Source organism: Schistocerca gregaria, chromosome 6 (assembly GCF_023897955.1).
Source record: "Schistocerca gregaria isolate iqSchGreg1 chromosome 6, iqSchGreg1.2, whole genome shotgun sequence".
Classification (NCBI taxonomy): domain Eukaryota; kingdom Metazoa; phylum Arthropoda; class Insecta; order Orthoptera; family Acrididae; genus Schistocerca; species Schistocerca gregaria.
Window position 1 is genome coordinate 211,424,301 of NC_064925.1, and position 15,342 is coordinate 211,439,642.

General features: G+C 39.2%; 1 protein-coding gene across 2 annotated transcripts in view; it reads left to right on the forward strand.

Annotated features, from left to right (window-relative positions):
• LOC126278373 (cadherin-23-like) overlaps positions 1–15,342 on the forward strand; it is a 520,639-nt gene that overhangs the window by 383,747 nt on the left and 121,550 nt on the right. For both annotated transcript variants that reach the window (XM_049978447.1, XM_049978446.1), the window contains exons 20-21: positions 1,693–1,890; positions 9,471–9,596. In XM_049978447.1, the coding sequence (XP_049834404.1) occupies positions 1,693–1,890; positions 9,471–9,596 (324 nt within the window). The remainder of the gene's footprint in view (positions 1–1,692; positions 1,891–9,470; positions 9,597–15,342) is intronic.

Here is a 15,342-nt window from a genome sequence, read left to right on the forward strand (position 1 = left end):
ACACATGTCACTTAGGCCTACCATCACCCGCAGTTCTGGGTAACCTTCCTGATATCTACATCTTTTCCTAGACTTCTCCAGTCCTTTTCCTTCACACCTTTTCCTTCTCCTTCAACCCTTCTGCCTGAAGAAGGAGCCACTGGCTCTGAAAGCTTGCCAATTACAACTATCTTTTATGTGTGTGTTCTACTGCCTCTTGGTGAGTAAATTTTTTATCTGTTCATTAAATAATTTTGTAAGTAATTGTCAATAACTGATTATTTTCGTTGTTACTTATGAATTAGGTGCTTTATTATAATCTCTTAGACTTTTACAGTGACTCGTTTTCATCTCATTGACATCAGGTGTTCTGCCAGTGCTCTGTTCTTTTCCCAATGTGACATTTCGACACCAGAAAGATGTCTTTAACAGGTTAGACTGGCTGTTGGCTGACTGGGTTCCAGATTTATTATACCTTGGTGGTACCTGCAGATGAAACTGCAGGCATCACCCACACATAAATATGGGGCCTGGTAAATCAGGCATCCAGCTTCAGGGAACACTTGGTGAAGACGTATGTCTCCCACAACATCTCAGTGGCAAATGGAATGGGAATACATTTTTTCACATAAAGCAGCTTACAGATGTCATGTAATACCTAGTTGCTCCCATACTGTGTCATAATGGTTTGACGTATTTTTTCCTAACATCAGCACAAGATGGTGTTGTCCAGCTCATTAACAGACCAACTTACAATAATCATCAGAAAAATATTATATGCTTTCCAATAAAGATGGTCTCATCTTGCAACAGGAAACAAGCAATAGATATGTGAGGCAGAATTGGCAATTATTTCTCTTTATTGAAATCATGTATACCACAATCAATAATGCTGACAGCACTAGCTTCATGTACATTACTTATTCTCCCAAAACATAGCATATTAAGAATTTTTAATACATTTTAAATCAGGTAACACCTCACTCATATTCCTGGGTAGTCAGTGATTTTATGATTGCTTTTATTCTCTTAAGTGTCTGTGAATTTTAAGTTAGTATTTATAGTGGCTCACCAGCTTGCAAGTGTATATTTGCAGAACAAGTCATAAGCTCAGGCATCTGAGACAATAACAAACAAATGAACTGCATTTCCTACATATCATTTACAATCTGCTGATATAGTCTAAATTACATCAATTTACAAATGCATGAGAAACTGGTTATTTTCCATCATATGCTAAATGACAAGAAACAGGCTCAATTTGGAGCCTGCATTTTTTGTAAAAATTATTTTTCTTTCACTGTGAGATAGTAATTTATCTCTGCTTGAAAGATATTCGGAAAACTTAAACTTATCATTTAATATTACAACAAACTGACTTCCGCAGCCCAAGCTGCCAGAGTTGACGGTCATGCGCACGTGAGGTGTGTTTGCTTGTGCGAATGAATGGTGTGTGTTTCTCTAACCTTTTCTGATGAAGGCTGTGGCTGAAACCTCATGTGTAGTGTCTTTTAACTCTGTCTGCCTGCAACTTAACATGTCACCTTTATGGTAAACAGCAATTTATCTTTTCGTACAGTGTTGACTTATACATGTTATCAGTAATTTCACAGTGTGAGATAGTGTAAAACCAGCTCAGAAAAATTTTCAGAAATCTTGTAAAAATAATGTAATTTAATTTTACACCCAATGTGTGCTCTGATTTCTTCATAGGGTCAAAATATTGGAGAAGTAAAAGCATTAGATACTGATGCCGGGGAAAATGGAACTGTATCCTACTCCATCATATCCATCACAGATATAAGTACAGGGGAAGAACCAGCACTTTTCACTGTTGATGGGCCCTCTGGAGTAGTGTCAGCTGCTGTTGACCTCTTAGACTTGTGGGGCGAGTATGAGGTGTTATTCAAGGTAAGTTTATTGAAGCATAGGTAACTGCTGGTGAGTGTTACATATTGTTTGTGTTTTTTCTTATGACATCAGTACATTGATTGAGAATGAAGTCTTTCATGATGGCATTATTCTATAAAATATTCTCAGATTTCTTGCCAACTCAGTTTATTCAAAAACCTCAATTGTCTTCATCAGGAACAAATGACTGTGTAAGCTGCTGCTGCAGTGGCCTTACGTACGCAATGTGATCACAAATATATAGATGCATTGTGCTACCACCTACTGCCAAGTGCTCCATATCACCGACCTCAGTAGTCATTAGACACCGTGACAGAGCAGAATGGGGCACTCCGCAGAACTCATGGACTTCAAACCTGCTCAGGTGATTGAGTGTCACTTGTGTCATGCATCTGTATGTGAGATTTCCACACTCCTAAACATCCTAGGCCCACGGTTTCTGATGTGATAGTGAAGTGGAAACATGAATGGACATGTATAACACAAAAGTGTGTACAGGCCAGCCTTATCTTTTGACTGACAGAGACCGCCGACAGTTGAAAAGGGTTGTAATGTCTAATAGGCAGGCATATGTCCAGATCATCTCACAGACATTCCAAACTGCATCAGGATCCACTGTAAGTACTATGACAGTTAGGTGGGAGGTGATAAAACTTGGATTTTATGGTCGAGCAGCTGCTCATAAGCCACACATCACGCTGGTAAATGCCAAACAACGACTCGCTTGGTGTAAGGCTCATAAACATTGTACAATAAAACAGTGGAAAACATTGTGTGGAGTGACAAATCATGATACACAGTGTGGCGATCCAATGGCAGGGTGTGGATATGGAAAATGACCGCTGAGCATCATCTGCTAGCATGTGTAAAATTCTAAGGTGGTGGTGTTATGGTGTGGTCATGTTTTTCACAGAGGGGATTGCACCCATTGTTGTTTTGCATGAAACTATCACAGAACAGGCCTACATTGATATTTTAAGCACCTTCTTCCTTCCCATTTTTGAAGAGCAATTTGGGGACTGCGATTGCATCTTTCAACACGATTGAGCACTGTTCATAATGCATGGCGTGTGCCAGAGCTGTTACGTGATGATAACATCCCTGTAATGGACAGGTCTGCACAAAGAGCTGATCTGAATCTTATGGAATGCTTTTGGGATGTTTGGAATGACGACTTCGTGCCAGGCCTCACCGACCAACATAGATACCTCTCCTCAGTGCAGCACTCCGTGAAGAATGGGCTGCCATTACCCAAGAAACCTTCCAGCACATGACTGAACATATGCCTGTGAGAGTGGAAACTGTCATCAAGGCTAAGAGGGTGCCAACACCACACTGAATTCTAGCATTAGCGATGGTGGGCGCCATGAACTTGTAAGTCATTTTCACCCAGGTGTCCGGATGCTTTTGACCACATGGTGTACCTCATAGACAGCTTCTGATTGGTGCATAATTACATAATGCTGTCATAGATGGTGTCTGAGTCTGTGCTGGATGTTCCACGACTCCCATAGTAGCGTCAACATTGTGATGAAGAACTCTGCTTCTCTGCATCAAGAACTTGCTTCCATACACTGCTAAGATTATATCTGCCGTCATGTTTGAAGTTCTTCTTACACCTTCTTATTTCCAGAGCCTCTTTAATTAGAGAATCCCAGTATGCAGGAGCCTGAGACAAAACTTTTGTTTTGTAAAACGAGGTCGTATGCAGCAACTGCATGTTTCTCCAGTTCTTGATTTTTAATGTGTCACTGAAATTCTGAACAGCAATTGGAATTAGTATGGATGGACTGACCAATTTAATTGCATTCACACTCACCAGGGGTGTTATAAATCCCAGGAGTTCTGTGGCCCAGATTGTCCTTCACAGGGCATAGCATCTCTTTTATCTTCTTAGGAGGTCAGAAAATAGGTCTTATATCTCATCTTCCCAGGACTCTGCCTATTTTACTGGATGTCTCACACAGAAAGGCAGAAATACAATTGCTCATCATGTAAATGCTGATCATTTTCATATATCCTTTTCACACAGAATGCTGGCTCCATATCACTTGAACCCTAGCCATTTTTTTGGAACATGTACTTCAGATGATTAATTTCAGAATTCAAGTGGTCCTCATCGGAAAGAGTATTTGCTCTGTGCACCAATGTATTTAAAACTGCTGTCTTCTGCACTGCATGATGAAAACACTGGGCACTAAAATATAAAACAGTGTGCATCAAGGCAAGACGTACTATCAGTTGCATTTTTGCCTCAGCCAGACTACCAAGATCTAAGCTCAGCAGAGCAAAAGTAGAGTGTTTCTGTGCGCTGCAAAAAGATGATGATCTTGTGGTACTTCTGGCTGGCAAGAGAAATGCCATGGTTGTTCTTAATACTTTTGAATATCACAGAAAAGTGTCACAGTTGTCTAGGATAGCATGTAAAAATTCCTAAAATGGGACACTACTCTGTCATAAAGCAGAGAAACAGTGGAGCTCCTGAAGAACTATGGTCTACCAGAGGATATCATGAAATACCTTAGAGCCTGAGCTCCTACACCTTTCAGGCTTTAGGAATCACCTAAAGTCCAAAAAAGAAGGTATTCCACTGAGACCAACTGTTAACACTATTGATTCTCCTACCTACAAATTAACCTAATATTTAATTAAGTTAATGAGTCTGATAGTTGGCCATTGTGAACATCACTTCAGAAGCTCTCAGATGTTCATTGCGAAAATTAAACAGATTAGTACTATCCCAAACAATATTGTAGTCAGCCTGAAGCTCTCACTATTTACAAAACTTCCTGTGGCGGACACACTGAAACTGTTGGCAGAGCATTTTCCTTATGAAACAATAATGTTGTTCCAACATTATATGACAACAACCTACTTCCTGTATGCCGGTAAATTTTACGAAATGATGGACAGAATGGCTATGAGTTCTCCATTGTCTCCAGCAGTGACCTACTTTTTTATAAAATATTTTGAGAAATACACATTAAATTTGGCTCCCCTTCATCCATCTTCATGTTATCATTATAGTGACAACACATGTATGGTCTAGTCACTAGGCTTAGAAGCTCTTGAGCACTTCCTTGAACATATGAACAGAATGCACCAAAACTCCAGTTCACAGTCAAGACAGAGAAAGAAAGAAGGCTACCATTTTTAGAAGTTTTGTTACAACAAAAGTCAAATGGAGGTATTGGCCACTCAGTGTACTGCAAAGCTACACACACTGTTTTATATCTTAGTACCCTGAATTTTCATAGTCCAGTCCATAAGGGAGCAGTTTTAAATACAATAGTACACAGACCAAAAACTGCATTTCTTGAGAACCACTTGGATTCTGAGATTAATCATCTGAAGTACATGTTCCAAAAGAATGGCTATGATTCACATGGTATGGAGTAAGTGTTCTCCATGAAGAAGAAATGTGAAAAATGCTGATCATTTGCATGATGAGCAATTGTATTTCTTCCTTTCTGTGTGCTACATAAAGTAAAATAGGCAGAGTCCCGGGAAGATGTGATATAAGACCTTTTTTTCTGACTTGCTAAGAAGATAAAGGAAATGTTATGCCTTATTAAGGACAGTCTCAACCTGAGGATTCCTGGGACTTAAAACATCCCTTGTGAGTGTGGAAGCAGTTACATTGGTCAGTTCATACCCACCATTTCCAACTGCTGTGCAGAATGTCAGTGGCACACAAAAAAAGTCAAAAACTAGAGAAATCTGCAGTTACTGAGCACAGCTTCATAAACAAACACAAAATACTTTTTGACAGAACAGAAGTTTTGTCCTAGGCTCCTACATACTGGGACTCTTTAGTTAAAGAGGCTGTAGAACTAAGAATGTACAAGAAGAACTTCAACCAGGACAGTGAATATAATCTTAGCAGTATATGGAAGCCAGCTATCAATGAAGAGAAGAGACAGAGAGATTCACTGCAATATGGACACTAATATTGGAGTGTTGGCACCATCATTACCTGTTTGTTTCTAACTTGAGAATAATAATAATAAACAGTACAGACATTGACACCAACTACAAAAGCAATGCATAATTACTGACCAATCAGACGCCGACTATTGGCTATATTAGGCCACCACAGCAGTACTTTAAACAATCAGTTACTTCTGATGAAGACAATCACTGAAAGCTTGAGGTTTTGTCCTGAATTGACAAAGCAAGCAGTTTGAGAATGTTTATACAATACTTCTATTGGTTACTACTACTGTTCATCACTTTGTCTTAGCTTCATTTATCATTAAACCTTATTTTTTACTAAGTTTTGCATTCATTCTAATCAACAGGTCTTTATTTACTATCGCTATTTAGAAAATAGGGAATGTTTCCATCTGATTCCACAAGGCACGTGACAATCATGTATATTTTGGTATGTGTGTCCTCGGCAGTTCAGTTGGCATCCATCCGTAACAGCGGGAATGTTTCCTTGAATCTGTTTTTCTAATATTCACATTTGAAATGTGCTCTGCAATCAAAAATCCCGCCGGTTGTGAGGTGCACTCTGTGATCTTGTTTTTGTTGGCAAAAAACCCAAAACCCATAGAAATTTATCATTGTGAACTGTGCAAAGTGTACAGAAACAACGTAATGAGTGAATGTTCCATCCAGAAATGATGCATTCACTTTAAAAATTTCCAAACCAACATTAATGATGAAGAGAAGAGTGGTTGCTCGAGAATTGTGACTGATGAACTTGTCGCTAAAGTTGGTGAAATGATTCATGAAATCCATAGCTTGACAATAATGGAGCTTTTGGTTTCTTTTCCACAACTTTAATGGACTTTGAACAGGAAAATGGGGCAACATTGACTTTTCTGGAGGCCTACCACAAACATGGTGATTCATTACTGGATCAGATCATAACCGGTGATGAGACTTGGGTGAAACATGTCAATTGTGAGACAAAATTACAGTCCATGAAGCAGGGGCACACAAGGTCCCCCAAAAACCAGCAAAATGTTTGCAAACCTTGTCAGCAAGGAAGTTGATGGCGACAGTATTTTGGGATAGGCAAGCAACCATAAATTCTGCCTGGTACTGTCAAACGCTGCACAGCCTCAGAAGAGCAGCTCAAAACAAACACCAAGAAAGCTGATGTCCAAAATTTTGTTTTTGCGCAACAATGCCTGAGCTCACATGGCAAACCACACTAAAGAACTCCTTCATTCATTCAAATGGGAAATTTTATCTCATCTGCCCTACAGCCCTGATCTTGCACCAAGCAACTCCCACTTGTTTCCCAAGGTGAAGAACTTACTGGCAAACAGCACAGGGAAAGTGGATTCAGTTACTCACAATCCAGGTTATGAAGCAACAGGGAAAGGAAAACAGGGAGGGTAGCAAGGATGGAGGTATGGTTGTCAGAGGGAAGCCAAAGATATTCTACTGTAAGTACTGTGCCAGCTTCAAATGAAAGAGGATGCATACAGAAGTAAAGAGGTATATAGTATAAAGATAAACACAACTATGTAGGATGAAAAGATGTGTGAATGGCTAAAGAGGAAAGGTAATGAGGAGAAGACTGAAGAGTAAATGGGAGTGAGGTTGTTTAACGTAGGTTCAGTCCAGGGGGATGGCGGGATGAAAGGATGTGTTGGAGTGCAAGTTCCCATCTCCGCAGTTCAGAGGGACTGGTGTTGGGTGGGAGAAGCCAAATGGCACATAAGGTGTAGCAGGTTCCTAGGTCCCTAGAATTATGCTGGAGGGCATGCTCCGCTACTGGGTATTGGACATCTCCTAGGCAGACAGTTTGTCTTTGTCCGTTCATGTGCTCAGCCAGTTTAGTTGTTGTCATACCGATGTAAAAAGGCTGTGCAGTGCAGGCATGTCAGCTGATAAATGACATGTGTAGTTTCACGTGTGGCCCTGCTTTGAATTGTGTATGTTTTACCAGTAGCGGGGCTGGAGTAGGTAGTTGTGGGGGGATGCATGGGGCAGGTTTTGCCGCGGGGTCGGTTACAAGGGTAGGAATCGCTGGGTAGAGAAGGTAGCCTGAAAATATTGTAGGGTTTAACAGGGATGTTATGGAGGTTAGGGGGGCGACGAAAGGCAACTCTGGGTGGTGTGGGGAGAAGTTTGTCAAGGGATCGTCTCATTTCAGGGGTTGACTTGAGAAAGTCATATCCCTGGCTGAGTTATTTGTTGATGTATTCAAGGCCAGGATAATATTGGGTGACGAGGGGGATGCTTCTGTGTGGTCTGGGGGTAGGAACATTGTTGTTGGATGGGGAGGAATGTATTGCTCGGGAGATCTGTTTCTGAACAAGGGAGAGGAAAGCACTGGTCAGGTTATTGGTGTAATTGTTGATTGATTCGACACTGGAGCATATACGTTTGCCATGAATAAGGTAGGGAAGGGAGCGTTTGATGTGTAATGGATGGCAGCTATCAAAGTGAAGGTACTGTTGTTTGTTTGTGGGTTTGATATGGACAGGTGTGTGGATGTGGGCTTCAACAAGATGAAGGTCAACATCCAGGAAGGTGGCTTGGGTTTTGGAGAAGGACCAGGTGAAATTCAGATTCGAAAAGGAGTTGAGGTTATGGAGGAAATTAAGGAGTGTTTCTTCACCATGAGTCCAGACCACAAAGATGTTGTCTATAAACCTATACCAGGCCAGGGGAAGCAGTTGTTGGGTCTTCAGGAAAGCCTCCTCCATACGGCCCATGACGAGGTTGGCACAGGACAGAGCCATCCTGGTTCCCATGGCCATTCCCCTGATTTGTTTGTAGGTTTGGCCTTCAAAAGTAAAATAATTATGGGTGAGGATGAAGTTGGTAAGTATGATAAGGAACGAGGTTTTTGGAAGATCTTCGGGTGGGCGTTGGGAGAGGTAGTGCTCAAGGGCAGAGAGACCATGGGTATGTGGGATGTTTGTGTAAAGGGATGTATCATCTATAGTGACAAGAAAGGTTTCAGGTGGGAGAGGAGTGGGGATAGATTTGAGGCGTTCTAGGAAGTGGTTTGTGTCTTTGATGTAGGATGGGAGTCTGCGGGTGATAGGTTGGAGGTGTTGGTCTACCACAGCTGAGATACGTTCTGTTCTGTTTTTTGTGTATGTATCGGCTGTACTGAGCTGAGGTAAGTACTGGCCAGCCCCTCTATCTCTTTGTTAGTATTTGTTTCACATCTTTATATGAGATTTTCCATTAATCATTTACAGCATATATAACGGAAGTTAGGAATTTAGGAATTTATTAAAGGATTTCTGAAGGCTAATGTATTTTTCTGTAATATAATTCCTGCTAGCACTCTAATATTCTACTTGTTCATACATTTTACATCATTCTAGTGTGTTGCACTTAAATCAGATTTATGTCTTTGGCTTTTATAACAACCTGTTATCCACTTTTTTATGGATCCATGAAATATTATTAATGTAATGTAATGACCACTGTCAGTAACTTGTGTAAAGTGCTATGAAAGTTAGTTATTACTCATTCTGCACACCTTTATATTTATTTACATTTTATTTGCATGGAGCCATCACATAAATAATTATTCCTTAGTGCAATGTTAACAACATGACATATTATTATTAAATGCTACTTTTTTTCCTTTCTTTCAGGCAGATGATCTTGGGTCACCACCTCTGACTGGCAATATCACCTACACCTTTTGTGTTAAAGATGTAAATAACCATAAACCTTCCTTTGTCTACCCAGAAGATGGAGACACCATTCGCTTAAGAGAAGTAGGTGTTGGTAAAAGCAACTTTGCAACATTTGAGTAATTGTAATTGATGTGAGAATTTAAATCAGTAATTTTCTCTTTTGCAGGGATAAACTGTCCCACACAAAACACTGCAGATGCACATCTCACTAAAGCAATGTCATCACAAAGTATAAAGTCAAACAGTACATTGTTTTCCATATACTCCTTTTAGATGTGGTATGTCATCACCTTTGTCTATCACATGAACTTCATCAACCAGGCAGTTTAACACAAAACCCAAATCATATAGGCACCTACACAAACTATTACCAGGAGTGGAAGTTGGGTTCATCAAGGGGAAACAGCATATAGCAGCAATTGAAAAAGGTTACCTGGAAAATATAGTCAGAGAAATTTAAATTTTAAAGCCAACTACTTATTTACTTCCTCATATGAGTTCCTAGGAATATATAAAGCAAGACATGTATTCATTTTTCATGTCACAGTATGACATGGGAATCAACAAAATTTGTTTCATTGGTGGAAAGTGGTGTGAACTCATTGCTGGTGTGTAATGGCTTAGAAGGAGTTAGGCCTCTCTAATAAAAAAAAAAAAAAAAACTGCCAACATAATAGGACATTCATCAGGTGTAATTATTAATTTTATGAAACTGGTATCATGATATGTATAAAACAGGTAGAGTGGGCGTATAGAATAAGTGTTTAAGCACTCTTGAGTTCTTTGCCATCTAGTTGTTGTTGTATTCTTCAGTTCTGAGACTGGTTTGATGCAGCTCTCCATGCTACCCTATACTGTGCAAGCTTCTTCATCTCCCAGTACTTACTGCAACCTGCATCCTTCTGAATCTGCTTAGTGTATTCGTCTCTTGGTCTCCCTCTATGATTTTTACCCTCCGCGGTGCCCTCCAAGGCTGAATTTGTGATCCCTTGATGCCTCAGAACATGTCCTACCAACCGGCCCCTTCTTCTTGTCAAGTTGTGCCACAAACTCCTTTTCTCCCCAATTCCATTCAGTACCCCCTCATTAGTTATGTGATCTGTGCATCTAATCTTCAGCATTCTTCTGTAGCACCGCATTTTGAAAGCTTCTATTCTCTTCTTGTCCAAACTATTTATCGTCCATGTTTCACTTCCATACATGGCTACACTCCATACAAATACTTTCAGAAACGACTTCCTGACACTTAAATCTATACTCGATTTTAATAAATTTCTCCTTCAGAAACCCTTTCCTTGCCATTGCCAGTCTACATTTTATTTTATATCTTCTCTACTTTGACCATCATTAGTTATTTTGCTCCCCAAATAGTGAAACTCCTTTACTACTTTAAGTGTCTCATTTCCTAGTCTAATTCTCTCAGCATCAACTGACTTAATTTGACTGCATGCCTTCTAGTAAAGCCACCAAAAGATAAAAAATACTTATGAAAAAATTAGATAATGTATCTGCATTGTGTGAAAATTGGTAATTGACCATGAACAATAAAAAGTGTGAGATCCTCCACATCAGTAGTAAAGGGAATCCACAAAATTCCAATTACATGATAAATGATACAAAATTAAAGGCTGCCATTTCAACTAAAAACCTAGGGATTGCAACTATGAACAACTTAAAATGGAACCATCAAATAGTAAATGTTGTGAGGAAAGTGAACAAAAGATTGTGTTTTATTGGCAGAACACTTTCAAGGTGCAACAAATCTTCTAAAGAGACTGCCCACAATACACTTGTCCATCTGCTTCCTTAGTATTAGTGCACAGTATCAGCTCCTTACCAGATAGAATTGACAGAGGACATTGAAAAAGTTCAAAGAATGGCAGCTTGTTTTGTATTAAATAGGGGAGAGAGTGTCAAAGATGTGATAAGCAAGTTGGGATGTCAATCATTAATACAAAGTCTTTTTTCATTGTGGTGAGATCTTTTCATGAAATTTCAATACTGATCTCTTCCTTCAAATGAAAACATTTTATTGATTTCCACCAACACAGGGAGAAATTATTACCATGATAAAATAGGAGCTCACATTGAAAAATTTAGGACTTCATTTTTCTGACATCCTATTTGAGAGTGGAATGGTTGAGAAATAGTCAAAGTGTTTTATAAAACCTCAACCAAACACTTAAGTGTGAATTATAGAGTAACCATGCAGATATGGAAGTAATCCACTGCAAAGGGAAAGGACAAAACAAATTTTGATTCACAGAAAGAAGATTTGGTTTGTTTTTGAGACATACTCTGGTAATGTCTTGTGCTCTATTCCTCATGAATCGTAATTTGTCAAAAATGTGATACGTGAGCAAATGTCTACATTGCTGGCTGTGAAACTATAGTATCCTTACTGAGTGAGGTGTTACAATCACTGTACTTTTATCTGAGAGGAATTGAGTTCAAATCTCCACGAGCCAATCTCAATTTTCTGTGGTTTCCATAACTTACATATTGTGAATGCTGGAATTGTTCCTTTGGACAGAGCAAAGCTAGTTTTCTTCCATATCCTTGTCCCATTCAATCCTTTGCTCATCTCTAATGACCTAGTTATCAGTGGGATGTTGAGCTCTAACCTTCCTTTTCCTTTCAAGTTCCTTTACATTGGTTTTCTCCTCAATATGCTACTTTTGGCAGACTTTGCAAAAAATTTTATTGAGGCTTCTGATTATCCTTCAGAGCTAATTTGTATTTTGAGTAGTGTCATCACTCTGTACGATTTTTTTTAAAATGATTAGTGTTGTTTTTTATCCACAAGTGAATGTTCTCAAACTTTTCAGAGGTGCACTGCTAAATTTGATATGTAGTACATTTTACATGTAAAGTGGAGAATGACATCCAGAAAGAAGTGTATACAGCTGGACTTGTTTCTTTATTATTAGTGGTGACTTGTGTAGTGCTTCGATATTGTTTATGCATGAGTTGTCAACAACATTAAATACTCATCATATGGCTGTGATGATGACACTTATGCATGTGAATATATAGTTTCCCAGCACACACCATCAATGAAAAGTTGTAATGTTTCAAGCCATGTGATGGTGTTAAAATAGTGCAGCATTTCAATTAGTGTAATACTTATTATCTTCTGATGAAGACTGTCACATTCATCAAAATGTTGCAGTATCTTATTACTACCAAACAGCTGGAAATCTGGTAATCTTTCATCAGTATATAAAAAAATCTCATTAAAAAAAAAACTGCTCGTTTTGAAGCACAATAATTTCATTATTATTAAAGTGCATCTACTTACAGATGTCCAGTGTGGGACAAATTGAGTTAGTTACACTACACTGCCAGGAAAAAAATAGTGCTCCCTTTTAGAGGTTTCCAGTTCACTCAAGATTACTGTTGTAACAGTGCTTACCGAGTACATGAAGTGATTACATTTAGAGATCAAGAGCAGAAGTGGATCTGAGCCACCAGGTATCGAACCATGCCTTGGGTGTTTACCCATCATAGTACATGATGTAGCCTCCATTGCCCAGCAATGTAGAAACTGACTCTGCCATCCAGCCAATTTTACAGATGGGAAATACTGTCCTGAGATATGTTATGCACTGCATGCTTGACCTGTTCACGTAGTTCCATGTGAGTTGTTGGATGACCAAGTCACAAGAGTCACTTCTCGTCCCATAGTATCTCACACATGCTTGATTGCAGACAAGTCCAGAGATCATGCAGGCCAGGGAAGTTGGTGCAAGTCTTGCAGAAGATATTGAGTTTCACGGACAATGTGTGAGTGAGCATTATCCTTCCTGTTATAGGAACTGCAGAAGAACAGGTCTAACAATATTCTGCACATACCAAGCACTGATTAACATCCCTTGAGAAACACCAAAGATGAATGCTAGTTGTAGCTTATCACACCATAGACCATAAAGCATGTGGTGAGGGCAGTGTGTCTTGGGTGAATGCACTCTACGAGACAGCGTTCACCAGGTCTATGTTATACATACAGACAACCATCACTTTTATTCAGGTGGAATCTGCTTTCATCACTGAAGACGAGCTTGCACCATTTGATTTTCAAAGTGTTCATCTGATATCACTAATGCTGTGACATGACTGAAAGATCAGTTAGCATCATGCTTGCCAGTAGTGTATTGCTTGTATTGTAAGATCTGGCTCACAAGCCCTCTTACCTGTGCGATGGTAGCTGTACATTCTACCAATGTTCTCCTACAATACAACAAGCCTGGTGGATGTCTATGCTACATGGACATCCAGAACCTTGTTTATGGATGTATGAATGTTCAGGTGGCCACTGATACCAGCATTGTTGCACAACTGGTGCAGCATGTACAATTTTTATGGCAATTCCAAAAGGACCATCCCACCACTTGGAAGGTCATAATTTGACTCTTTCAAACTTGCTTTGTTGGCTGTAGAAAGCACAAGTGCATCTACATGGCATGGTTGCCTGCTTGCTTCACTTGTTTCCACTACACTGAGCCTTCTGGCTGTGACCATTCCCTGTTAAAGGGAGACACAGATGGCACTCTGGTAGCTATGCCACTACACTGTCTGTTGGTAGACAACACTCAAACCATTATCAGTACATCTACTATCTCCTAAGATGTATATGCCATTATCAAATCAAATTTGACGTCATCTTTCCAAGTGTACTTTTTTGGGGGGGGCAGCACTTATTAAGAATAAAATTAACTGAATTTTCTGTTTGTGCTACCAAGCTGACTATAGTACTTGTTTTGAAACTGTGCTTGAAGCAGAGTTACTTAATTTTAAAATAAGTCTGATGTCCTAACTATGTGTTCATCTCTTAGTCCTATACTATCTGAAATTTACACGGACAATTTTGAACAAATTTTCTTACAAAGAGAGCCATTGAACTGAAAAATAAAATGCTGATTTAAATATGTCAATGGTGTACTGTGTTTGTGACCAGTACTGCTAGACAGTTTGATACATTACTACAGAACTTAAACTTGCAACATAAGAAAATGCAGTTTACAATGGAGCTGAGAGGCTCATCTATAAATTTAGATATTAATACAAGAAGACACTTATTTAACATTTATAGAAATGAACAGCTAATAATACAGTAATCCCTGCAAGCTCCCAGTATCCACACAGTCATAAACATGCAGCCTTCCATTCAGTCAGGCATAGCCTCATATCCTTCCCATATCTGACTCAGCCTTTCAAACAGAACAGCAGACCATCAAACATATTGCTTCCAGCAATTCCTATAGCTCTGAACTGATGGGTAATACATTAAGGAAAAGAGAAAAGGCATATAATTAGCCAACATCATCTTTCAGTAGTTACAAAGTTGGGTGCAAAATCCCATATACTGGCAAAATTTCAGACAACCTTGCAAAAAGTTAAAGTCTCAGGACTACAGACCTTCATTTTATAATACCAATAGCTTAGATTGATGACCATAGATGTTAAGTCCCATAGTGCTCAGAGCCATTTGACCATTTGACCAATAGCATATCAAAAATTTTTATTTGATAGTAAAGACAAACTGTAACTCTTGGCATACAGTGGTGTGTATTAAATCACTTGCAAGCAGTGTGAAATACTTTATATTGGTCTGTCAGGCAGAGCTGTGGTAATTATGCTCCTTAAAAAGGAGAGACGCTGCAGATTAAGGAAGAAAGATTCAAGCTACATTAGAAGAAAAGTATTCAGGTGATGTAGAATGTGAAGTATTACATTCTGTTAAAAAAAAAAAAAAAATCATGAAGATGACCCTACCGGAAATACTGGAAATTAACTAGCACATGACATAGAGTGCCAGTCTAGTACT